We start from the raw sequence: 26,890 nt of genomic DNA on the forward strand, positions 1-26,890 counted from the left end.
AAAACGTTTACAACATTTGAATCTTAAAGAATGTATAAACCGTAGCAAGCCCTGAGTGCACACACCTCCCTCTTCCACATCTATCTTGCCTTTATTTCTAGCTCTAGAGCTCCCTTTTTGCCTTCCCAATTCTTCACCGTATTCTCATCTTCCTATCTCCAGGAATCTCCTGTTTCACAAAGAGACCCGCCCTGACTCCACCTCCCACACCAGCCACAGTGGCTCCTCCTGGAAAAGAGGTCTGTGCTCTTCCCTTCCTTCTCAGACACTCATCCCAAGCCGGCTCCTGTAGACTCTGTTTCATTTATTGCTCTTGTCAGTCACTCCTCTGGCCATGCAGTGGCTATAAACTGTGACTGATGAGCGTCCACACTTCTGTGATTGGCTGGCTCAGCAGGAGGTTCTCGCCAGGGCTGTCCGTGAGGTGGCTCACCCGAGCTGGACAGCCAGGAGGCTCACTCCCCTGGCTGGCAGTCCATGGTGGCTGTTGGCTGGGAGTTTAGCTGGTGCTGGTGACTAGAAGTCCGTGTGAGTTGGGCCTCCAAATGAGAGTTTCCCGGCAGTGAGCATTCCAGGAGAACCAGCTGGAAGATCTTGCGGTGGAAGTCATACAGCCTGATTCCACTAGAGATGGCTGGGCATAGGTAGGACGCAAAGTCATGTCAGGTTCAACAGGAAGGGTGACACAGGGCAGAGCCGCTTTAGGGGGGCATTTCTGAAGACTTGCTACCATGGTTACCAACACATTGGTCCTCATCTTACTTGACTTCTTAACAATACTTGATCTAGTTGGCTACTTTAATTTTCAAATCTTTCTCTTTTCTGGCCCCACAGACCCCTGGCTTTCCTCACTGATGTTCTTTAATCCCCCCATTCAACCCCCCCCACCCCAAATATCATTGGCCTATAGATCTTAGGCTTGGGCCTAGAATTAGAGGCTTGCTTTTTTAGTGTCTCCCCTAGTGATCTTACTTGTTCCATGATCAACATCTACCATTTCAGCCAGGAATGGTGGTGCACACCTGTAATCCAAGCACTCGGGAGGCTGAGGCAGGAGGATCACTGTGAGTTCAAGGCCAGCCTGCCCTACAAAGTGAGATCCTGTCTCAAAAAAAAAAAAAAAAAAAAAAAAATTTGTATTAACAACTACCATTCAGATGCTGACTTCTACCAAATTTTTATCTCTAACCTTAACCTCTTACCTGTGCTTAGGACTAGGATACCCAGCTGTCTTCTTGATACTGCTACTTGTATATTTTATACCATTGCAGATCTAATATATCCAGCTTTCAACCTCATAGGCCCTCAGTCTGCCCGCCTTTCTCCCTCTCTTTCCCTCTCCCTCCTCTTCCTTCCTTCCCTCCCTTGCTTCCTTTCTATGGTTCCTGGACCTTGTGAATGTGAGGCAAATGCTTTATCACTGAGTGTACCCCAGTTTCTCTGCCAACTTTTTGTATCTCAACAGATGGCATCACTTTTTACTCAGTGTTCAAGCAAATACCCAGGGGTCATCCTACATTGCTTCTGCTTCCTCTCAGCCCCTCCCGCAACATCTAAGCCGTCATAAGCAACTCCTCTTTTGCTTTCGTTTTTATTCTTCTATTTCTTTGAATATTTTTGATTTATGTTGTTTATAAAATACATTCATAGAGACAAAAGGTTTATAATGTAAAAGCAGTCTTTTACTCCATCTTAAATTCTTATTTCCCAAAGTAATCATTCTCAACTACTTAGCTGTTTTTCTGATATTTACTTCTATATTTTAAAAATTTTCATATATATATAGCTATTTCTTGATTTTCAGTTTTTTTTTTTTTTTGAGACAGGCTGGCCTCGAACTCATGATGATCCTCTTCCTCATCCTCCTGAGTACTGAGATTACAGGCATGAGCCACCATGCCTGGATTTTTCAGTGTTATCAATTAACTTTCATTTATAGAAAATGTGGTTTCAACTCTTTTGCATGTTCATTTCTTCCCCTCATCTTTACATACAGCTGTATTACAATTTTTGATTAAGTTAGTATTTCATGTTGTTTTAGTCCATTGAAGCTGCTTCAATTAAATACCAGACAGGGTGGTTTACAAACAACAGAAACTTCTCATAGTTCTGGAACCTGGAAATCCTAAGATCAAAGAGCTGGCCAACTGGTGTTAGTGACAGTCGACTTCCTATTTTGCATATGCTGCCTCTTTTGTGGATTTTTTTTTTTTTGGTACTGGGGATGGAACTTGAGACCTTGTGCTTGCAAGGCGGGCGGTGGCACCACTGAGCCTCTTTTCTATGTCCTCACATGGGGGAAGGGAGCTCCAAGCTCTCTCATGAGGGTGCTAATCCAGTTTGTGAGGCATTCGCTCACCTCCCATCTCAGTGTGTTTGTGCTGCTATCCAAGGATACCACAGATTGCAGGAGTTTATTTGGTTCATGATTCTGGAGGCGGGGATGTCCAAGATGGAGTGCGTGTATCTGTCCTGAGCCTTCCTGCTGTGTCATACGTGGTGGAAGGTGTCACATGCATGCAGGAGCAAGAGTGAGCTGGCAGCCTCAAGCGCTTTTATAATGGCATCAGTGCATTGTGAAGGTGGGGCCTTCCTGACTTAAACATCTCTCTTAGGCCTCATCTCCCAGAACTATGTCCTGGGGATCAAGTGACTAAAACATGCTATTTGAGGGGTACATTAAAACATGGCACATCCCCATCTTCAAAAATCATGACTTTGGGGGTCAGAATTTCAATTAGGAAGTTTTCTGAAAGGCAAACTCTCGGATTCTAGCAAGTGTCTGTATTACTGTGATTATGTAGTTATTATTCACAGCCAAGCCATATGAGTGCTATGGTTATTGTTCTTTTTGTCCTCTCTCTACAGCTAAATATTTGCCATGGGGGGTCAACTATATTGAGAATACAATTTTAATTTTTTCCCATTAAGTTTATTGGTACATTTTAGGCATACAATATAGTTGCATTCATCATTATGATCTTGTACCTTTACATGATGTATCTTGCTTCTTATTTTTTCCCCATTCCCCTGCCCTCCCATTACCCCTTCCGCCCTTCCCTACTTACAGACTTTGTTTTCATTTCTCATATTTTTTCTTTCCCCTTTTTTCCCTTTCTCCCCTCCCACTTCCCCTATTCCTTTAGACATTCTCTTCCTCTTTCACAATATCAATCATTCAATTTTTTGGGGGGGGCTACTGGGGATGGAACTCAGGTCTTTGCATTTTCAAGGCAGGTGGTGGAACTACTGAGCTAAATCCCTGGCCTTCAATTGTACATTTTGATCCTTATTTACACTTTTAGTTTTTCATGCCAGAGAAATGATTCGGCACTTACACATGTGTGTCCTATTTACTTCACTTAAGAGTGTGGCCTCAATGTGCAGTCACTTAGTTATAAATGTCTCTAGTTTCTCATTCTTTATAGCTGAGTAGTACTCCATTTTATATATAAAAAACCCACATCTTCTTTATCCAGTCTCCAGTTGTTGGGCAATTGTGCTGTTCCCAAGTTTTAACTATTACAAACGGTGCCGCTATAAACATGGGTGAGCATATATCACTGTGGTATGATTCTTGTAATTATTTTGGGAAGATACCCAGCAGGGGAATAGCTGGGTCAAATGTGTCTCTAATCCTAGCTCTTTGAGGTATCTCCACAGTGATTTCCACGGTGGCTGCACCAGTCTGTTCTCCCACCAGCAATAGAGAAGGGTTCCTTTCTCCCTACAATCCCTCCAGCATTTGTTATTGGTTGATTTCATGATAGCAGCCATTCTTTTTAGAGTGAGGTGGAATCTCAGTGTTGTTTTCATCTGCATCTCTCGAATGGCCAGTGATGTTGAACATTTTTTCCATATGTTTATTTGCTGCTTTTACGTCTTTGTTTGAGAAATGTCTATTCATTTCATGTGCCCATTTTTGAATTGGGTCTTTATATTTGGGATGTCTTTTTCTTTTTTTTTTTTTTTTTTTAGTTCCTTATAAATTCTACATAGTAGACCCTTGAGGAACAGTTGGTAAATTTTTTCCCCACGTTGTAGGTTGTCTCTTTGCTCTGTTGGTGGTTTCTCTGTAGTGGAGGAGGTTTTTAATAAGATGCGATCCCAGTTGTTGATTCTTTGTGCCAGTTCCCATACTACTGAGGATTTGTTCATAAAGTCTTTTCCTATGCCAATGTTTTCAAGAGTTCTACTTAGCTTCCAGCAAGTTTAGTGTTTCTGTTTTAATATTTAGATCTTTAATCCACTTGGATTTTAGTTTAGTGCATGGTGAAAGATAAGGGTCTAGTTTTAATCTTTGGCATGTTGAAATCCAGTTTTTCCAGCACCACTTATTAAAGAGGCTACCTTTCCTCCAGTGAAGATGGCTCCTTTGTCAAAGATGAGGTAGCTGAGTATGTCTGGAGTTGTTTATTCATCTTCTAATCTATTCCATTGATCTTTGGGTCTGTTTGTTTGCCAGTACCATGCTATTTTTATCACAGTGGCTCTGTAATATAGTTTCAAGTTGGGACTTGTGATACCCCCTGCCATGTCTCTGTTGCCTAGAGTTACTTTTGCTATTCTAGGTCTTCTCTGGTTCCAAATGAGTTTTCGGATTTTTTTTTTCTCTAGTTCTGTGAAATATGCTGTTGGAATTTCAGTAGGGATTGCATTGAATCTGTATAGCAGTTTTGGAAGTATGGCTATTTTCACTATCAGAGAATACAATTTTTAAATTTTAAAGTAATTGTAGGCAGGCCTGTAATCCCAGCACTTGGGGAGGCTGAGGCAGGGGGATGTAACCAGATTCTGTATTAAAATTTAAAAAATTTTTTTTTCTGGAACTGGGGATCAATCTTAGGACCTTGCACTTGCTAGACAAGCATTGGCACTGATAAGCTAAATCCCCAGCCCCCCCCAATTTTTTTTTTAAAAAGGTTGGGGATGTAACTCAGTGTGAAGGTCCTGGGTTCAATTCCAGAGGCTGAGGCCTCTGGAATGTGTAAACAGATAAACTTATAAGAAATTACAAAGCTAACTACAAGAAGCGCTGTCTGCAACCTTGAGATGCAGAGGTTAGAGGCATCATATACCCTTCACCCTGTTTTCCCCAGGGTGATACCCTGTGTGACTGTAGTGCAGTAGCCAAGCTGGGAAATTGATATTAGTAAAATACACAACCTTGTTCAGATTCCACCAGCCCTTTCTGCTTTAATTCTTAGTGTCTCTCAAGGTCACCATTTCTCTTTATTTGAACCAGTACAACTGCTTGAGCTGCCGCCAAATGTTTTAGGACTACTGCAACACTCTCTTGATTCCTTGCCTCCATTGCTATTCTCCAGTCTGTTTCTAAGCATAAGATTAGAACTTCCTCATTGCTTTTAGAATACAATTCAAACTCTCACCCTGACCTCTTAGGCCCCTTAGACCTGGCTTCACTGACTCCTTTATCATTTATGTATTATTGAGATAAATTCTTGCTAAGTGGCCCAGGCTGGCCTCAAACTTGTGGTCCTCCTGCCTCAGCCTCTGGAGTAGGTGGGACTACAGGTGTGGGATGCCTCACCTGGTGGTGCCTTCCTCTTTAATGACATCCCCATCTTGTCTGCATACCTTGCATGTGTCCTTACTGTTTTGTTCACCTGGCTGTGCTTCTGTAGTGCTGCCAGGGTCTGGTAATTTCTCCTTTTTCAGGTTTGTGCGCAAAGGCCACCCTGCCCAGGCTCTTCCTGGTCACCTTTGCGAGAGTGTTACCTGTTTTGCTCCATTATTTTCTACATACAAATGATCCTAAGCTGTAACTATCAGATTTATTTATTGGTTTACTTGTTTAATGCCCATCTCCCTTTCTAGAATGTAAGTGTTATGAGGTATGTCAGTTAGCTTTACAACACGGTGACAAAATACCATTAATAATGCACTGAAAAAAAAAGACTTATTTTGGGTCATGGCCTCATAGATTTCATTCTGTGGCCACCTGTTCCCATTAATGGGTCTTGGGCCTGTGGTGGGGCAGAGCATCATAGTAGGAAACTGCTTGCCTTAATGGCAGCAGGGAGGGAGAGAGAGAAGGGGGCTGTGTTCCCCAAGTCCCCTTCAAGGGCCCCAGTGACCCAGCTCCCTCCCACAAGCCTCCACCTTCCAGTAGCACCACAGGCTGCTGACCAAATCCTCAATGCACACAGGCCTTGGGCAGACATATCATAGCATAGTGGTAGGGCTTGTCTGTTATTCGTCATTCTTACTGCTAAGTTTTGCATGATGTAGAGGAAAGAAAATTTCATGCTTTGTGATCAGCTTGCAAAACACAGAGTCTGCTTGCTGTGCTAACTCTGAATTTATAGTTCTTCCTCTGGGAAGCCTTGGAACCTGCTGGATATACATCCCCCTAGCGCTTTACTGGAGAGTGATTTACTGAAACTTAGCCAATTTCAGTAAGCAGATTGGTGAGTTTTGACAAACGTATGCATCCATATAACCATCTCCCAACATTTCCTCCTGTCTTGGAGTCTTCTATTTAATTGTAGTAGAACAGCTCTCGCTTTGGCAGAACATATACTATAATTGTTTTGTTTTTGTTTTATTTGGTGCTGGGGGTCGAACTTAGGCCCTTGCTGCTTGTGAGGCAGGAGCTGGAACCACTGAGCTAAATCCCCATACTTTTATACTATAATTGTATTAGAATAGACTTGACATAAAATTCACCTCCTCAGCTCTCAGAGTACAGTTGAGTGACTTCAGTACATTCACACTGTTGTGTTACCACTGCCCGTGGTCCCACCACAGAATTCTTTTCATTTTGCAAAACTTAAACTCTGTAGCCAAAAAACAGTAACTCCTCTTTCCTTCTTCCCTCAACCCCTGGAAACCATCATTCTACTTTTTTGTCCCTAGGAATCCAAACTTGTACTTCTTTTTTAAAAATTAAAATGTACCATCTTGCCCAATTTTAAGTGTACAGTTCAGTGGTATTAAGTAGTGGCTTCTCATTAAGCTAATTTTAGGGCTAGCTGTGAGTATGAAAAATTCCAGATAACAGAATATAATCAAGATGGTCTGGGACTCCTGCTGTGAAAACTCTTTCATAGCAAGAACCTAGCTCCTGTCTTGTGCTTTGTCCTTTGAAACACTCAACTTGCTATCTCATAGTCTAAGATGGCTGCTCCAGTTCCAGCCATCAGCTCCTCATCCCAGCTGGCATGAAAGGGAAAGGCAGAAAAAGGCACTTTTTTTCTGTCTTATAGAGCCCTTTACAGAAATCACACATATCATTTTTGTGCTTATTGACAGAACTTAGCCATATAGACACATCCTGTCACAAGGGGACTGAGAGATGAGGACTTCACTCTGGGCCACACATTCCAGTTCTAATTTGTCAGTCGTGTAGCTGAGGAAGATGAGGAGGAGCCATATTGTGGAGCACCCAATGGCATGTGCCACTGCTTTCTTGCCTTGTAGCCCTTTTCATTGGACTGAATCAATTCCTTGCTTCTTATGGACTGTGGACTCCTTTAGCCAAGGGCTGTATCATTTACCTCTCAGCTTAGAGCCAGGTGCATTTAGGTGCATAATGTTTGTTGTACAAATAAATGACTCCAGGCCAACCCAACCTTTTAAGAAGTACTGAAAGGCCCAGGCATGGTGGCACATACCTGTAATCCCAGCTACTCTGAAGGCTGAGGCAGAAGAATTTGCAAATTCAAGGCCGTATTGGGCAACTTAAGGAGACCCTGCCCCAAAATAACATAAAAAGGGCTGGGATTGTAGCTTAATGATAAGAGTGCTTGCCTAGCATGCATGAGGCCAGAGTTTGATCCCCAGCAGTGCACATGCGCACGCACACACATACACTCACACACACACACACGAATTACCAAGGGGAAGCAGGATGAGCATAATGACTAGAGTCACCTAGGGTTGTCTGGTCCAGGTTCCCACTGAGTTCAGGAAACTGCTCATTGCAAACCTTGTGGCTTGCTCCTGACCACACACACCGCCAGGCACTCCCTGGGCACACCAGCAGTCACAGCCCCTTCTTGATGTGGACTGACAGGCAGTCTTCCTGAGACTCTACACGCCCTCTGCCCCCCGTATCCACTTCCACACCTCCTCCTGCCCCCAGTCTTCCCTTTGCCAGGCAGATGCCTCCTGTGAGTCTAGACTGGCAGTGTCTACACCCTGAGGGGTGAGGAAACTGCTGGGCCTGACAGTATCTGAGCCTGAGCCATAAGCAAGAAAGCTGTTCTGTCCCACCTCCATCCTAAAGCCTTCCTGGATCGAGTGAAGTGCCAGAGACCCTCACGCCTTTCCAGGACTCTGAGAGAATCCAGCCCCAGTGTTCCATTGCTAATAAATGAGGAAATGGTTGCTCTTAACTTGGGCTTTGCTTCTTTCACATGTGGACACCCACGCAAACACAGGAGATAGACATGGTGCTGCAGAGGCAGAAGCTTGGTCCTCAGTACCATGAGGATTCCTTCACTGGGACTAGAAGTCCCCATCTGTCACACACAGAGATCCCCTTGTCCTTCCCAAGGGAGTCCCTAGATGTCATAGAGACCCTACCGTGTTTCCCTGGGCAATTGCGGTCTGTATCTGTATCAGTGGACAACCGGGTCCAGAAATAGGGGCTGCTGCTGCACTGCAGCAAGAATTCCAGGCCTTGAAGTAGGGATTAGGCGGCCGAAAAGTGAGTTGGAGAGGATGAGGAGGTGGATGGATGTGCGTGCGCGTGTGTGTCTGGGGCATGTGCACAGGGCAGGCCCCAGTCCTCTATAAATGCCCAAGTCACCGCTGATGTCCCACAGCCTACTTCATACCTGTGACCTGAGCAGCGAGGGACGATGCCATTGTGCCCTGCAGTGAAAGCCTGTGGCACTCACCATCCATGGCACGGTTTCTCTGAATCAGTTTATGTTGTGGCCCAATGGGCCGATCCCTTCTCCTTTCCTGCTTTCTGTAGTCTGTGGACCTCTGCAGGCCTCTGTGGCTTCTCAGGATAGCACGACCCCCTGGCGAAATCAGTATCAGCTCTCCTGAGCAGGAGCGGGCACCCCATTTTCCCAGCACCTGCCTGCCAGCAAAGCCCACACAGGCAGCCCACACAGGTGCCAGGCTCTCACACCTGTTCTCCCTCTTCCTGCCCCGAGGGTGTTGCTCCTCACTCCACACTGGCGGCAGCAGCAATTGTTGCAATTCCCTTAACCAAGGCTTTTCTTGCCAAATCTTCCTCCCTTGGCACGGGACTTACAGCCCCAAGGAAGTGCTGAGCAAGGAGCAGGGTCTGAACGGTGTCTCTGCCCCAAGGGGTGTCCAGAGCTGGCTGCATCACGCTGAATGCCGTCAGCCCTGTTGTGTAATGGGAAGCTTTTCCTCGTGGTGGGCTTCTCCTACCCTCTTTGGACATGGTCACTACAGGGGCCAGCATAAGGCTGAGGTGTCAGCAGGAGGCATTAGGGAGAGCGGGAGTGAGTGGCATTAAATTAGACCTGGGCCTTTAAGAAAAATGCTCAGAGTCATCTATCTAGTGCTAAATACCAAATGAGTCAGCCTCCTCCTCCACATTCTCTGGCAAAGCAGAGCAGGCTGGGTAGGGCTCCTGAACTAACTCAACTGGAACCATGACTACCTATGGCCATTGTCAATCCTTAGTCCAAGGATAACTCCAATGCTTGTTTTCCCTCGGGGATGGAGGGTGTGTGTGTGTGTGTGTGTGTGTATTTGTGTGTTATTGTTCCCTCTCCACTTCTAAGGGGAAATTATTCACCCCCAGTCCTTTCTGTAGGCATTGCTTCTAGATTTAAGGGTGGATGCCTGCCTACCGTGATGATACGGACATTTCCTACCAAACCCCTCTTTCGTGCCTCAGTGCCCTCTAAATAGTAGATGGGACTTGAGGGGGCCTTTCTGAGGAACAACTGGAGCTGTGAAGCAGCAGTGGACTGCACACCAATGCTTGTTCTTAGAAATGTGTTTGCACCTCCTGAAGCCAGGGCCATGGGGCTCTTTCACATGTGGACACCCACGCAAACACAGGAGATAGACATGGTGCTGCAGAGGCAGAAGCTTGGTCCTCAGTACCATGAGGATTCCTTCATTGGCCACTAGAAGTCCCCATCTGTCACACACAGAGATCCCCTTGTCCTTCCCAAGGGAGTCCCTAGATGTCATAGAGACCTTACCGTGTTTCCCTGGGCAGTTGCGGTCTGTATCTGTATACACCTTGGTGAGCCCACCATTGGCAGATGAATCCGCAGAGGGGGCTTTCATTTATTTGGGTAAATTGTCACGTTGGAGTCATTCCTAAAAGAAGCCCAGCAAGCAGTGGGGGTGGGGGCTGCAGAAAGTAGAAGGAAGGAGGCAAAGGCGGAGGGAGGGCTGGTGTCCCCCAGGTTCTCTTTGGGCCTCCTGCCCACAGAGACTCCCGTTCAAGGGGAGGAGGCAGTCCAGGGACTGTGGAAGGGCAGCACGGATGGACATGAGGACAGATTCCAGAGGTTTGGTTTTATTGTGCAGTTTTCTTTTTCCTCAATGAGATGCCAGAAGCTGTGGTGGCACTATACACGGTCACACAATGGGCAGAGCCACCGGGTGGGGAGCTGGGTGTTGGGAAAAGCCGTTTCCCAAGGAGTGTGCCACCCTGGGGTGTCACTCCAGGGCCTATCTCAGGTCACCCAAGAACTCTGAGGAGATAGGCCTGCGGGGCAGGGGCTGTCTGGGGGTTTGGGGCCCAGCCAGCAGAGCCAGCAGTGATGGGGAAGGAATGAAGAGCCTCCCTTGGAAACTTGGTCCAAACTCTGTGGGGCTCTGGGTAACCCCTCAGTTTTGAGCCTGTGGGACAGAGCTCTTGGGAGCTTGGGACAGCTGGGGGCCATTGTCCTCCATCACCTTCTCAACTGGTGGTACAACGGAGGACAACAGGCTCACATTTTCAGCTTCCTGAGGTGAGGCGAGCCAATGGACTCTCACTATCTAACCCCTCCCTCAAGCTTGTATTAGTGCTGCTGCTCCCCACTGAATCTGCATCTTCAATGGGCAGCACCCTTGGCTCAAGGCCCTAGGGAACGTCTATCGTAGCCAGAGGGACTTTTTCTGCTGTGACTGAGCATGTTCCTGGAGATGCTCAGGTTACCCTCATGTGAGGAGTCACACATGCTCACGGAGCCCTCACACCTGGGGTCTGAAGGTGCTACCCGCTGCCTGCTGGAAAAAGTCTCAGCACACAGCCCATCCAGGTTAGGCCCAGACACACCCATTCCCTCCTTACCCAGGTCTCTCCCAGGCCTCTGGTCCAGGTGGGCAAGGATGATCATGCCCCAGGGACTGGTCCCCCTCACTCCCATCACGTACCCTCACACTCCATCCAGTTCCCTATCCTAGCTTCTCTTGTCACACACTCCCAAAGAAAAGGAAGGATAACCCTTAAATAAAACAGACAGAAGCAGCTCTGGAACAGAGTACAAAAAGACAGCCAGTGGTGTGCGGAGAGGGGGAAGTGGGTAGATGATGGCATGCAGCGCTGGGGTTCCTCATAGGGGGTGGGGTCGCTTTTACTCCCCAATATGTGTGAGGGCCTGGGGAGGGGGTCAGCCAACTCAGAGAAGCCGGATCTCTGCATTGGGCCTTGCGGCTTCCTGTATCCTCCATGGGCCCATACAGTTACAGGGAAATGAAATCTGTGGCCTGGAGGAGGGAGAGCGAGAGCAGGAGCAGCAACAGCCACGAGGTATTCTGCGCCAGCAGGCTTATGCCTTCACACTTGACCAGTTTGTCTGTGGAGAAAGAATGGGGTAAGAAGAGGCACTGGGAGTGGGGTAGGCACTGCCTGGAGCAGTTCTCTGGGTGTGTTCTCTTCAGGGAGCTGGGCCAACTTGGTCTAATAGAACCAACCATATTTCCCATTTGTGGGGTGCTGACTTCTTGCATGCATACCTTATGAAAATCTTGCTAAACATCATCACAAGTAAACTTTGGGTGGAGGAGGCAGTGTCACCCCTGTTTTGCATGAGGGTAAAGGATTGGAGAGACCAAGGGACTTGCCCAAAGTCATGGTGGAAAGCAGCTACCACACTGCCGTACCTGTCTAACTAGCCCGCAGCTTTTCTCCCTTCACACTGAGAGCACTGGTTCCCAAGGGGACCAGGCAGCAGTTGGGAGACGGTGAGGGAGTCACGGGGTCTGTCTCTTCTCTGGCCCCACTAAGGGAACTGTCTGCTGTTCTAGCCAGCTGGGTGGTCCCCAGCCTGGCTCTCCCATCCAGTTGGCCCTGTTGGGGATTTGCCTCACCTCTGAGCACAGAGACATTCTTATAGTTGGGGGCAGATTGCTGGCCAGAGATGCGCAATTCACATGTGTAGGTCCCCTCATCCTTGTTGGAGAAGTTGGCCAGGTAGAGAACCTTGATTTTGTAATTGCTGGTCAGGTTGGTCCGGGAGCGGTATGCATGCTCAGGCACCCCCATAGTACCAAACAGCACGTGCTTCTTTTTCTCACGGGTCAGGCTGAACTCATACTGGACAGGCAAAGTGGTGGTATTCTCATAGCGGCAGTCCAGACGAAGGCTCTGGTTCACTAGGCAGGCTGTTAGGCTGGTCACCTTCTGCCCTCGGGACACCTGCAAGACTGGCACCAGCAGTGCCCATTCCAATTGGTGGAGAGCTGATGAGGGGCTTCCAACCTATACTGACAGTAGATATGACCAGGGAGGGCACAGGAGGCTGCTCTCTTCATGCCTCTTCCCACTGCACTGCAAGGGTCCTGGAAGCAGAAACCCCCCACCCTAACACCCTGACCTCCCTCCCTAATCTCTTTGACCCTGGGTCCCATTAGTGAGTTGCAGGGGCAAGTGACCTTGGGGAGTTCTGAGTTCCCAGTTGGAGATTCCCATTCACTAGCAAGGGGCAGGGCTCAGTGAATTATTTCTAAAAGAGCAATCCAGCAGTCAGAAGGTCAGCTGGATAATAGCTGTCTTTGGGAGGCAAAAGAGCCCTCTCTCCCCCAACTAAGTATACTTTCTGAGGCTTTGAGGAAGAAGCAAGCTTCTCTGAAGAAAGGAAAGCCAGGGTGCCTGGACTGTCAGCCCTGTCCCTTGCTGAGTACCTGCCAGCAGGAGGGCGATGCCGATGGCTGGGTTCATGGTGCCAAAAGCTCTGTCCTGGATCTGGGGTGGGGAACAGAGGGGAATTAGCCAAAAGGTGGGACTGGTGTGCCCGCACTTACAGCTGGGGCTTGAGACTCTGAAATATGATGGACATCTCAGTCACTCCTCCACCCCCCTCATCCTCTCTTCTCTTCTCTGGAAGGTGACACTGCCTCTGGCTCTTTCCTCCCTAAGGAAAGCAAGGGAGGAGGAGGGAAAACACACCTGAATGGAGAATGGCGGGGTGTCAGTGCCTGGCCACGGAGCACTTCCTACCTGCATGGCTTTAAGGGATTTATCCTTACCACTCTTTTTCCTTGGGCAAGGACTTACTATTTACTTACTTTTGAAAGTTTAATTTGGAAAAATACATATAATATTTACTATCCTAACCACATTTCAAGAATACAGTGTTCACATTGCTGTATGTGTACATCCACTCTCCAGAACTCTTTTTATCTTTCAGAATGAATGAGCTAGATGCTCATGAAACAAAAAAATCCTCATTCAGGGACTCTTTCTTGTCCAGAAGTAAACTTCCAATGCCTACAGCAGTTCCTGGCATATGGCAGATGTTCCAAATATATTTACTGAAGGAATGAATAAGGGTCTTTTAACCTTAGATACCATGGGGTTATGGTGGGGTTAAGGAAATGCCAGACTGCTCCACTGTACATGGCCCTCAAGTGCTAATGGCTCAGGATCATGTCAGGCGTGTGTCTGACTAAAACACACAGTTAAGGTGTTCCTAGATGTGTGTGAGGGATATGACAATTCTCTCTGATTGTACAGGCCAAAGATGCTTCCAAATGTCCAACTTCTGGAGATTCCTGGGGCTGTGGTTTTCCAGTCTGGCCTCAATAGCCTGCCTTCCTACACTCATCGCCTGTCTTTCCGGTACTTTAAAAAAAAAATATATATATATATATTTTTTTTTTTTCTTCACAGCCTTAAATGGACCAGCCTCTTAGCGACACAGAGCAGGTGAAGCAGCCTGGTCGCAGCAGAGCTCGCCCTGGAGGAGCCGCAGGAGAGGCATGGGCCCTGCCTGGGCTGCACACTGGGTGTACAGGGCACGCCACTCCAGGAGTCGCTGCTGCGCTCAGCGCCGGGCTCAGCCCCGGACGGGTGAGGCTAGGGTCGCACAGCCTTAAATGGACCAGCCTCTTAGCGACACAGAGCAGGTGAAGCAGCCTGGTCGCAGCAGAGCTCGCCCTGGAGGAGCCGCAGGAGAGGCATGGGCCCTGCCTGGGCTGCACACTGGGTGTACAGGGCACGCCACTCCAGGAGTCGCTGCTGCGCTCAGCGCCGGGCTCAGCCCCGGACGGGTGAGGCTAGGGTCGCAGGCTTTGCGGCCACAGTGAAAGCTACTCATCCGGGTGGAGCTGCCGCTCTGAGCCAAATTCCTAGGCTCTGAAGCCGAGGAGGGTGCCGCTTGGGATCTAGGAAGAGGGGGAGCGGTGGGCAGACCAAGAAAGGGAAGAAATGGGGCCAGGGCTGGAAGAAGATGTGGAGCCAAAGAAGGGTAGAATTCGGGAGGCGCAGTATATCTATTTTTCCTTCTCCGGGGGTTCCCGAAGCCAGACCCGGAGCGGCTCTGCGCGGGCTAGCCCCACCCTTATCACTTCCCTATTCCGGTCTTCTTTCTCAGTTGAGGTCCCCCGCTCCGCTTCCTTTTCAGCTCTCCCCACCCCCGCCTGCCCGTCTTCTATCTAGTCCCCGCCCGCGGCACTGCGGTTTCCTTACCTAGGTGCCCCTCACCCAGCCCTTCATGAGGTCTTCGAACCGAGAACCCTTCGGCTGGCCACCCTCCATCCTCTCGCCTATTTCTGTCCCCCACCCCACCCTTGAGAGCTGGGTATGGGGTCCTCTGGGTGGACAGCAGAGGCAAAGGCCGCCCTCGGAGACCTTCCTCCAGTTCCTCCTCCAGCACTGCAGCCCCACACAGCTGCCCGCCAGTGGGCGAAAGCCTGGGAGGGGCTTTCCCAGAGGCGAGGAGCGGCTCGGCCCCTGCCCCTTAGAGCTTCGCGCTTCCGCCCGGCCTGGCATGCAGGTACCTTCCCCAGCTCTGCGCCGCTCCTCCCCGTAGCGCCCTTCGACCTTTCCCGAAGCGTCTAGCGTCCCGATTCCCCCCAGGCTCCTCTCTCACCTGGGCCCCGTCCTCCGCCGCCGCAGCTTCCTCCGGACGCGAAGCTGCCGCCTCGAGTTGCTGCACCCAGCACCGAGCCCGCAGTCTTCACTAGGGGTGGGGGAGAGGGGGACGGGGAGGGTCCGAGGCTCAGCCAATCAGAGGCTGAGGGGAGAGGATGAGGGTGGCGAGGGGCCTGGGAGAAGGTGGCAGTGGTGCCTGGGTAGGAAGGTAGGAAGGTGGCTGACTCCTGCAGAAGGATCTCAGTCAGCCCTGTGGCTGCTGGCCTGACCGGGGGTAGCAGGCTTTGGGACCCTGGGACCAGGGTGTGGCAGACCAAAGAATATCAGGCGCCTCCCCGAGTCCCCTCAGACTGCTGTCCTTTTAAGGGTGTAACCCTTTCTTCTGGTCCAGTCTTCAGAAGTCTCTAGGAAAACCGGAGCGAGAGCAGGATTTGCCAAGCTTCCGAGTTACCTCTTTCTCCGAGCCTCTGGTGAGAGAATTTTGGGCTGGAATATTCTGGTCCTTCTTTGAAGGAGCCGGTAGAATGTATTCCATGGTGGAGCAGCCCTTTGGTAACAGGGCCGGTGGTGTGCCCACCGGGTCCTTTCCCGATCCCCAGCTCTGCCTCACCTCTTCAGGGGAACCTGCAGGTGCTTTCTGCGGAGGGTACTCCTTCTCCCCCGAGTCTGGGCTGGAGCTAGGTTCTCCTCACTTTCTGAATTATCTGCTTGGTTTTCAGAAGACAGAAGGGTTGTTGTCTTCCACTAAGCACGGTGCTTACCAGACATGCACAGTCACATTACCCCTTCAACCCATCCCACTTCATGGCTAGTAAGTGGGAGGGCTGCAAGGTGGTGGCCTTGGAGCCCAAGCTCTCAGTGCTGAGCTCCTCTGCTCTGCTGGCTGCATGCAACAAGAGAGGGAACAGAAATCCCCAGAAAGCTGTGGAGGTGACTAAGTCTGGAAAGATACTGATCCAGGCACCCTTTCTACCCAATCCTTTTGAAGTCACCAGGAGTCTCTTCTTTAACAGCCAATGCGGATACTTCGTCCCTCTAACCCACAGGTGCAGAGATTTTATTTATTTATTAAATTCTTTTTTTCAGAGTTTTTTTTTTTTTTTTAAACAAAGGTTTGTTTGATTGACTTGAGCCTCTTGGCTTCTTTGTGAATCCCAATCACAACATCCTGTGGGCTGGCCCTGTCTCCCAGCCATCTGCCTGCAGGATCTCCTATTTCTTCATAGAAGTCAGCCCTGGCACCTCTGCTGCAGTTTCCAATCCTATAATGGCACTGTTGGAAGCTATCCCTGGGCTTCGAGCAGGAGTTTCACTTTCCTCGGTCTCTTGGGGGGCTAGGTAGTCTTGCAGCACTTTTGGTGATGGAATGTTCTAAGTGGAACAAGCCTTGTGGATGGTCTGGTCCAAACGGTGATTCACTTTGGTAAGCCAGGGAAGCTCCCAGGGCATTTTTACAAAAAAATGCAGCTGCTCCAGCCCACCTAGGATCTCCTTACTCTAGTACTGAGTCTGCACTATTCACAAGCTTCCCAGGGCCTTTGGGCTAGGGAACCCTGGTCTAATAAGAACGTCCCTTTTCACAGATTGCTTCTCATTGATCATAAGATAATACTAAATCCCTGAATGTCTTGGCTCCTGGCTGCTGACCTCTATCACCCCATCTTTCCATTCATCTTCCCATTGCATTCTAGATATACTGCCCTCCTCTCTGTCTCTCAACAGCTGTGTGTTCCTTCCTGTTTACCGTGGATCCTTGACTTATGAACTAAATTCATTCCCAAGGGCTGGTTGCAATTCAAGTTGGTCAATCAAAGGTTCAGGCTCCTATACACAGCCTTCAAAGTCTCTCTCCTGTATACAGGCAGATCTCAGTGTCCTTCGAGAGACATTGGCCTAAGAATTCTCAGTTAACCCCTCACAGGAAAGGATATTGTAATGCTCCTTCCAGAACTCTTTTTTTTTGGGCACTGGGGATCGAACTCAGGACCTTGCACTTTCGAGGCAGGTGGTGGAACCACTGAGCTAAATCCCTGGCCCTCCTTCCAGAACTCTTTAAGGGTTAAATTTGTATTTGAGACCATCTGGAAGTACACATGGCCATCAATCAGGTCATAGTTCAAGGCTTTGTTTGTAAGTTAAAACTAAAATTTTGGTTGTTTGTAACCCAAGTTATTAGTAGGTCAGGCCAGTCTTAACTCACGGGTCCACTGTAACAGCTTTCTGATTCCTATCTTGTCAGAACATAATTGCTTTAGCTTGCGGCCTAATCCTACTGCCTCCCTCTTACACACATGCATGCATGCACACACATGCACACACACACACTGCTAGGGGATGGAGATGTTTTTCTCTGAGGGGACAGAACACACTCAGAGGTCCCTCAGCTGCACACGTCAGGGCTGTGGCTGGCTGAGGCCCTGGGTGCTCCACTCCCACTCTGTGGCCTGTCTCTCAGTGATGCTGAGTAGAGGGCCTAGCTGTGCTACTTTGATAAAATTAGGAGGATCTGGCCTACTTTCAGAGTCCCCCGGCACTTTGTCTTAAGGAAGGGGAGGGGAGTGTTGTCTGTCAGGTGTGAGCAATTTTGTGTCTGTTAGAGCAAGTCCCCAATTAGATGGAATTGAAAATTTAAATGAGACAATCTGGGGTCTGGGCAGGGTCTCAGGGTGGCAAAAGGGAGGAGATCTTAAAACTTTCATTTACTAATGGACAAGATTGGAGTGCTGAAAGCAGGAATCCAGCCAAAGCAGGGTGTCCTGCCAGATTGTGGCTGCCCTGAGTGTCTCTCAGATCTCTGTTCTCTTGCTGCCCCAACTAGAGACAGGTTAGAATAGAAGTTCCTCTAAAAAGCTCATTTCCTTATGCTGACCAAGGGACTAGTGGCCATTGACTCTTCATAATCCCTGGCTCCACACAATGCCCCTGTAGAATGGCAAAGCTACCCCATCGTTTTATAGCTCGGACCTGAAGCCCCTCAGAAGGGAAGGATTCATCAAAGGTCAGACAAATACTTTGTTAGCCTAGCCTGTGGATCTTCTGACTTCATGTCCTGTGCTCTTCGGTGCCTCCAGTATGGGTCTTCAGACTTCCAATAAACTGATTTCACTGGTCCCACATGAAAGAAAACAAGCAAACAAATAAACAAAACAAGGCCATGTGGGGTACTCTGAGCATAGTTGTCAGGCTGCCGCTTTGTTTGGCTCCCATCCTCTTCACCCCACTGATGATCTAGGGTTATGGTCGTGGCTGGACCCATGACACCTAACCATGGACAGATGAGATCGATAGCCATTAGTTGGTCACATACACTCACAGTCCAAAGAAGGATACCACACGCTGTGAATGGCCACACAGGATTTGTACAAGACCTGTGGGAGATAGGCCTTGTGGTTTAAAAGCATGGGGCACCCCATTTTCTGAAGGAGGGTGTGGTTGGGAGTTTGACTAGTTCTGCAGGTTGGAGAGAGAGAGAGAGAGAGAGAGAGAGGGAGAAAGAGAGAGAGAGGGAGCTGAAGCCCACTACTCAGGGCTAGCCAGCTTTGTCCTCACATTAAGAAGGGCGGTTTGACTGGGATCTTTTTCAGCAAAGGAGGATGGGAACTTGTGATATCCTTTTGATTTTATCAGATGTCAAGATATTTGAAGCTTCTGAATTTTATCAGATGTCAAGATATTTGAGGCTTCTGAATTTTATCAGATGTCAAGATATTTGAAGCTTCTTCATTTTATCAGATGTCTAGGCAGCATAGAATACTGAACCCTACTCTTGGCTGAGACTGCACACCTACCTTTCTTATACTTTCATTCTTAGGTTGTACCTTTTTATTTTTTGAAGTGGTAGACGTAGATGATATGTGCGTATGTGTGTTTTTAATGTCCTTCCTTGGCAAAAAAGAAAAAAAAAAAAAGGAAAGAAAATTGACCACTGAGCTATATGCTCAGCGCTTCTTATTTTGACACAGTCTTGCTAAGTCATTAATTTGCCCAGGCTGGGCTTGAACTTGTGATCTTCCTGCCTCAGACTCCAAGACTGCTGGGATTACAGGGGTGTCCCTCCATGCTCTGCTAGATACAAATATTCTTCACAAAGATTAACCTGGGAGCAGGGCAGAGGGACCAGAGGGTCACATAAACCCTCTCCTGCCCAGGGTTCTTTGCTTCTGTGGGCTGTTCAGAGCAGAGGTGGGGAAGTGGACAGTGGTTTCTGGAAGGAAAGGTGGAAGGAAAGAAGGAAGGAAGGAAGAAAGTTGCTGTCATAGACAGTTCCTTGAGGCCAGGGTTCAAGCCTGTCTTACTTCTGTATCTCTGGGGCTTTAGGTACTGGGATGAAGGAGAGTCTCAAGAAACATTTTTGAATGAAAATAAAAATCAAAAAGAGCAACCAACCATCATAGGTATTCTTTATGAGGGGAAAAAGGAAGAAATCCAGGGGAGGCTTGTGGGGATAGGGGTGCTGTTTTCTGGGAAAAAGAAGGGCACCCTGAAGGGCAGCTCATCTGAGGTTCTGCCTGCTGGGGAAGGGGCAGGGTCTGAGATGGACTGGGGAGGGAGGAGGAGCCAGATCACAAAAGCCTGAATTTTGGTGAGGCTGTGGGGAAAAAGAAACCCCTCTCCACTGTTGCTGGAGTGTAAGCTGGTGCAACCAATATGGAAATCAGTATGAGATTTCTCAAAAAAACTGAAAGTGGGGGTTCCATTTGACTCAGCCATTACCCTTTTTGGTATCTTCCTAAAAGAGTTAAAAGCATTATAGTGGTATGTGCACACCCATGTTTGTAGCAACACAATTTGTAATAGCTAAATTTTGGAAACAGCCAAGATGCTCAACATCAGATGAATGGATAAAGGAAATGTGGTTTTTATGTACAATGGAGTGCTACTCTGCCATAAAGAAAGGTAAACTTGGGACATTTTTAGGTAAACGGATGCACTCTGAGACATTACTTTTAAGTGAAATAAACTGGACACACATGATGAACTATTGCATTTTCTCTTGTGTGAGAAACTGAAAGTGCAAAAGAGGATAAGAAAGGATGATAGATATTGGGAAGTAGGAAGAAAGTGTTCAAATGGGAAGGGGAACAAGGGAGGGGCGGGGGAGGTGAAGGAAGGGAAAAGGGAAGAAAAGAGAATAGGAAGACAAAAAATGGAAACAAAGCTTTTGTAAATGAGGGGAATAAGGGTTGAAGGGAAGGAAGGGGAATGGGGAAAAAAAGAAGCACGCTATATCATATACAGGTACAAATTCCTTATGAAGAATGTGATCATTATATATATCAAAAGGGTACCAAAAATGAATTTTAAAAACCTGCATTTATCAGGCTGAATGTAGATTTTCTGGAAAGCAGTGGCAGGCATGGGAACCCTAAAGCGGGGGAGAAATGTGAAGAACATTTCAGGTGAACGACTGGGAACTGGGGCCTGGGGCAGGGTTGGAAGGGGGCCCAGCATGTGTCTGTCAGAGCACAGGGCTGAAGTCCAGTGGAGGTGCGAGGCTGTGATGTGGGCAGCAGTGGGGATGGGGAAGACGGCCCAGAGGACGCACACCCCCTAGGCGCTGCTGCAGGTGCCAGGTGAGTGCCACAGGGCTCCCCAGTTCTAAGTGAGATTGCTCTGAGTGGGGACAAGAACTAGACGACGATTCAGCGTGGATTGTACTGAGCTTGAGGTGACTTTGCAACCGTGTGGAGGTCGGAGTGCAGGGACCGGATCTGGCGGAGGTAGGCAAATAGCTGAAAGTGAGCAGCCCAGGCGCACTGTGGACAGGACCTTGCAGAACACTGAAACTGAAAGGGCAGCTGGCTCTCCCCAGGAGCCTGAGAAGGAGCAGCCAGAGGGATAGAGCCAGGAGAGTGCCCTGCAGCAAAGGCACCATCAGTGAGGAAGCGGTGGGTGTCACAATGTAAGACTTAAACGTATCCCGTCAATTCTGGCAGCTAGGTGGGGACAGTTTCAGGACAGGATAGGAAGCCTGAGGTTAGGTTATTGCTTCAAAATTATATTATATAAAATTTTACTGCAATTTAGGTATAATTTATTACTTATTATGCATTGCTAATCATATAGCATTAAAATAAATAATAAGTGGGTCCTCTCGTTATAAATTTGTTACTTGGGGATGGCAAGGCCAACAGATCAGAGATGGCTGGCACTGAAAGGCAGTTTGTTAGACTCAGATCTGAAGAGGAGGTGGCACGCCACACCCTGGGGGCTGCTCAGGAAGCGTCAGGTGTGTCAGGGGACACAGAAGGAGGTAGAGATTGTGGACAAGAATCTTTATTATGGATCCCATGGGAGGGAGGGAGGGAGGCAGGGTGAGCAAGTTTCAGTCCCTTCAGCTGGCACTAGGTATAGGGTCTGCACCTAGCTGTCCTGTAGCTGGCCCTGGGGTGTTAGGGTGAGACAGTGGTCCAGAGTGTGAGAGTGCGGCAAAGGAGGTGGCTGGGATGTGGAGTTTCTTCCATCCCTGGGAACTAGTTACCCTGGGAAGGAGGGGCAGTCACTCCAGATGTCCAAGCATCAAAGCACAGAGAGCAAGAGACACGGTTTGTGTGCTCATGGGCTGAGGCGTGAGTGGGGAAACAAGTTTGGGAATGTAAAGCAAAGAGGAACCTTGACCATGAGGAACGCTGGCAGAGGTCCATGGGGCCCTTCTCCTCCCAGGCATGGTTGGGGAGAATGTGGGTTGCTGGCTATCACACACAGCGCAGCACAGCACAGGTACTGAAAGTTGGCTCTTTGTAGGAAGATAGAGCCTGCCTTCTGGTAAGATCTCCTCGGGCCTGTCTGCAGGGCAACAGCTCCTGGCAGAGATTCTAGAGCACATGGGCCGTGGAGCTGCTTGGACCATCAGCCGCAACCTCAAGGCTTTGGTCTGGCTGAGCTCAGCTGTTTACAGTCTGCACCAGGCCGGGGAGAGCCGGAAAGGGCTGTGTGAGGGGTGAGGGTGGCTGCCGTGTCTTGGTCATTCTCTCCAGTGAAGGGAAAGTGAATTAGCCGGGTTTTTTCTTTTGTTTTTGGCAGGAACAGCTGTGCTTAGAGGTGAACAATATTCATTCCTGTAGGATGTGAGCAGAGTTACTTTGCTTTGGCTTTTGGGGAAAAAAATACAGGCAGAGAACCCACAAGCCATGTACCGCCTCCATAGTCAGGATCTGTCTTTAGCAAAACTGCTTTGTAAGCACGCTGTGGCCCCCTGACTTACAAGCTCATGATACCCTCGATGCTTCCCTGGGAAGAAGCTGATGCCCCCCCACCCTCTGCCAGCTGGCTTCAGCGGGCAGTGTAGTGGCCCTTGGAGCAACATCCTGTAGCTATGTGGGCTGGCTGTGCCAAGGTGAGGGTGAGGGGAAGACTCTTCTTAAACCAGGAGAAGGAGAAAAGTCAGGAATACTTTTAAATTAGAGGCATTTCTACTGCTCACAGGCGGGGAATAGTGAAGAATAATGTTAATGGGTGCTCTTTTTTCCCAAGTTTGCTCTGTGGGACAGCATAGGCATTTCAGTTTCTCTGAGCAAGAGCACCCCAAGAGCTCATGTGGTGGTATGTGTGTGCGTGTGTGTGTACATGGGGTGGGGGTAGTTGGTGCTTGGTGCTCTCTTCTCACCCAGGCACACCCTTAGTCCTGGACACCCCTCTCCTGGCAGATCTCTGTTCTTTGAGCTTCCCAGGAGCTTTTGGAGGAAGGGACAAATCTGAGCACAAATCCTTCTCAGCCCAAATCCTGGCTGTCAGTCTTTTCGTCTTCATGCATAGATCCGAATTTGGATTCTACTAGCAAAATGCTCTTTGGAGTTCCTCCTACCCTTGCCAACATTCCTCTAGCTCTTGTCCTCATCTTCTTTCTTGCCCGGACTGTTGCAGTACCCTGTTGGCTGGCATCCTTTCTGTAGTGTCTTCCTTCATATTGCTACCAGAGTGACTTTTTTCTAAACAGGATTTGGTTTTTAATTTTTTGATTGCAACCGGGCATGGTGGTGTGCACAGTAGTCCCAGCTGCTTAGGAAGGTGAGGCAGGAGGATTTCTTGATTCCATGAGTGTGAGACCAGCCTGGACAACATAATGAAACCTTGTATAGAAAAATTATATGTGTGTATCCTTCAGTTTCTATAGGAGATTGTTTCCAGAACCCCCTGTGAATACAAAAATCTGTGACTGCTGAAGTATTTTATAGAAAATGGTGTAGTATTTACATATAACCTATACATATCCTCCTGTGAATTTTAAATCATTTCTACATTAATATAGTGTGTAAATGCTATGTGAATAGTTGTTAGACTGTATTGTTTATGGAATAATGACAAAAATCTATGCATGTTCAGTACAGATACAATTTTTTCCAAATAATTTCATTCTCAAGTTAGTTGAACTCAGAAATACAGAACCTATGGTTACAGACAGATGACTATGCTTTAAGAAATTGTAATATGTTCATGTAGCCCCAAATACAATGGTGTGAAAAGAAGCATAGAGTAAAAAGTAAAAATTTCATCTCCTGTCCTTTAGCCATTGCTATGGTTAGCAATTGTGTAGCCTCCAAGGAATGTTCAGCAATAGCAAATCTATTCTCTTTTTTCATGTGAGAGGGGCTTCAGAGAACTATAAATGCAATCTGTTACACGCTTTGTTATGTATCTTGCTTTTTTTTGTTGAATAATGTCTCATGGGTCATACTAGATCAGGTCATATTGTCACTTTTTCTTTTATCTGTTGTATAATAGCATCTGGTGGCAGTATTATAATATATTTAATCAGATGGCAATCAGTGGCTATTTAGGTGATTTATAAACTATAATATTACAAACACTTCAATACATGACTTGTACAGATGACATTTTACATAAGTTTGCTCCACCTTCAAGGCCAATTCCTTAGAACTTGAATACCCTTTTTTTTTTGAGACAGGGTCTCACTATGTAGTTGAGACTGACCAGGAACTCATTATGTAGCCCAGGCTGGTCTTGAACTCACAGTGATCCTCCTGCCTCAGCCTCCTGAGTTCTGGGATTCCAGGCATGCACCACCACACCTGGTGAGCTTGAATACTTTTAAACACTATTATTAGATGTGTAATTCAAATTAAACTATTAATTGTCTCCTTTGCCAAAGATGGTCAGGTCTACATCTTCAGGCCTGAACTCTATCCTGATCTTTGACCTGCCAATTGGTTACTACTTAATATATCCACATGGCTATCTCAAATCTAATATGTCCTAAGTTGACCTCTAGTCTTTTCCATAAAATAAATGGGACCCCATGCTTACAGTATTCCAACTGAAAAGCCAGCCATTATCCTTGCCCACTTCTCTGCAGCTTTTGCACCCTCAGTAGACCTTTCGGCTCCACAGGCCCTGCATGTGCAGCCCTCCACAGGAAGAATCTTGTTGCTGCCACTCAAGCTTCTAGCATCTCTCACTAGGATTCAAGCTCTCATAAGAGCAAATGGCTTTTAATGCATCTATTATATGCCAGGTACTGTTTTAAGTGCATTATAAACACTAGGCCCTTTTATATATGTTTATAACCACAAGGTCACTGAGTCACAGAGAAGTTCATCCACTGCTCGGGGCCTGGATCTTTCATGCTGTACTTCGAACCTCGGAAATGATCCCTGCTCCCCCTTGCACCCCTTGCAGCTCAACATTGTTCCCCTCTTGAAACCCTCCAGTGGCTCAATATTTTGCCATCTCTTAGGACGAAGCTCCAGTTCCTACCAGGGGCCGTGTGCACAGGCTCTGTGTCCCTCTGTGGCTAACCCCATCTTCCTCATCAGTGCCCCATTTGATGGTCTCTCTTTTGATCTTCTGTTATTTTGAATCTTTGACAATCTCAGGGCCCTTGCACATACTCTTTTTTACTTGTCCCAGTTCTCTTCCCTCCTTTCCTTCTCTCCTCCTTCTTATTTGGCCACATCCGGAGACATTTTTGGTTGTCATAACTTGAGGAGGGTGTGGGGTGCTATTGACATCCTTTGGGTAGAGACCATGGACGTGGCTGCCATCCAACAGTACACCAGAAAATCCCCACAGAAAAGAATTAGCTGACTGAAAATGTCCATCAGTAGTTGGCAAACCTTGGTCTGTAAATTGCTCTCCTATATCTTTACATGATTTACCCATTCATTTTCATACTGCACTTGTTGGCTGAAAATCTCACCATCCCAGAGATAGCTCCCTGACTATTCTGTTTAAAGGAGAGCTGGCCTCAAGCCCCACCCAAGTTATTGCCGTCATTTCTTAATTAATGACTGCTTTTGCTTCATTTTGTCCTTTTTTTCTAGTTATCTGGGTTTAGAGTTTAGGTTGCTTGCTTCTAACCATCATTAAAAACAAACAAACAAGCCGGGCGTGGTGGCGTATGCCTGTATTCCCAGCACTTGGGAGGCTGAGGCAGGAGGATTGCTATGAGTTGGAGACCAGCTGGGGCTACATAGTGAGTTCCAGGTCAATCTCAACTACATAGTGAGACTCTGTCTCACCGCGCCCCCCAAAAAAAAACACCACCACTACCACCACCAACAAAAACCCAGACAAACAAACATGTGAATGAGATACTTTAGGTTTTTATGTTTGGGTCATGTATAGTCTTTAAAATTTTACCCTAATAATATATTTTTGTTTCTACTGTGTTTAGGGTCGAGTTTTACATTATACTTTCTAACTTATCAGTACCTATTGCCATCAATGTTTGACAGTCACATTTATTGAATTGAAAAGACATTGTCAGTTACTGTTATGAGTTAAATGTGATTCTTCTGGATCTGCCCTGTCCAATATGGTAACCACTAACTACATATGATTATTTAAATACACTTAAATTTAAACTAATTAAAATAGAATTGAAAATTCAGTTCCTCAGACACATTAGCTATGTTTAAGGTGCTCAATAGACAATTGTGGCTAACGGCTACCATACTGGACCGTGAGGACATGACATTTTCATCACTGCAGAAATTTCTAGTGGATTATATTATCCTATACAATATTCTACTCTGTTATGGTTGGTATCTGGGTGTCCACCCAAAGCCTCATGTGCTCATAGATGGGGCTTTTGAGCAGTGATTGGATCATAGGGATGTGACACTAATGGCTTAATCCACTGAGGAGTTTATAGCTAAAGGTGATGTTGGGGGTGGAGCCTGGTTGGAGGAGGTGGGTCATTGTGGGCGTGGCCTGGAAGAGTATCTCTCCCTGCTCCTCCCTTGATATCTCTCTGCTTCCTGCCTGCCATGCCCTGAGTAAGCCTCCTCTGCAATGCCCCTCTGCCATGCTGCCCTGCCTTGGAGCCTGCTGACTATGGACTGAAACCTCCACAAACTGTGACCCAAAATAAACCTTTCCTCCTTTAATTTGTGGGTGTTGGGTATTGTGTCTCAGAGACAAGAAAGTAACTAAGACAGTCCTATTTTAAAATAAAACATATATATATATATATATCACATATATACATCAAAGTCCTATGAAATAGAAGAACATATTACAAGTAATCAAGCTATTCAATGTGACTTCTGGAAAATAAATCTTAACCTTTTAAAATATCTACTTTGAAATAAATTTAGGAACAGTTATTATACAGGCATACCACAGACTTTAAGCCTGTTTCTTTTCTGCTTCATA

General features: G+C 47.4%; 1 protein-coding gene and 1 long non-coding RNA gene across 3 annotated transcripts in view; one reads left to right on the forward strand and one right to left on the reverse strand.

Moving 5' to 3' along the window:
• Positions 1 to 10,468: 10,468 nt before the first annotated feature.
• Positions 10,469 to 15,346, reverse strand: Thy1 (Thy-1 cell surface antigen). 2 transcript variants are annotated; one of them, XM_010629250.2, is made up of 4 exons: positions 15,273 to 15,346; positions 13,084 to 13,144; positions 12,271 to 12,606; positions 10,469 to 11,756 (listed from the first exon to the last, which is right to left on the reverse strand). In XM_010629250.2, the coding sequence occupies exons 2-4, from the start codon at positions 13,118 to 13,120 to the stop codon at positions 11,644 to 11,646; spliced, it is 486 nt and encodes a 161-aa protein (XP_010627552.1). In that variant the 5' UTR covers positions 13,121 to 13,144; positions 15,273 to 15,346; the 3' UTR covers positions 10,469 to 11,643. The 2 variants fall into 2 exon arrangements, with proteins under 2 accessions (XP_010627552.1, XP_010627553.1); XM_010629251.3 differs by lacking the exon at positions 15,273 to 15,346 and adding an exon at positions 15,181 to 15,253.
• Positions 14,895 to 26,890, forward strand: part of LOC117286344 — a 32,865-nt gene continuing 20,869 nt past the window's right edge. Inside the window, exon 1 of the long non-coding RNA XR_004517483.1 lies at positions 14,895 to 15,176. This is a non-coding gene — a long non-coding RNA (uncharacterized LOC117286344). The remainder of the gene's footprint in view (positions 15,177 to 26,890) is intronic.

This window comes from Fukomys damarensis, unplaced genomic scaffold (genome assembly GCF_012274545.1).
Source record: "Fukomys damarensis isolate Sample0158 unplaced genomic scaffold, DMR_v1.0_HiC HiC_scaffold_16, whole genome shotgun sequence".
Classification (NCBI taxonomy): domain Eukaryota; kingdom Metazoa; phylum Chordata; class Mammalia; order Rodentia; family Bathyergidae; genus Fukomys; species Fukomys damarensis.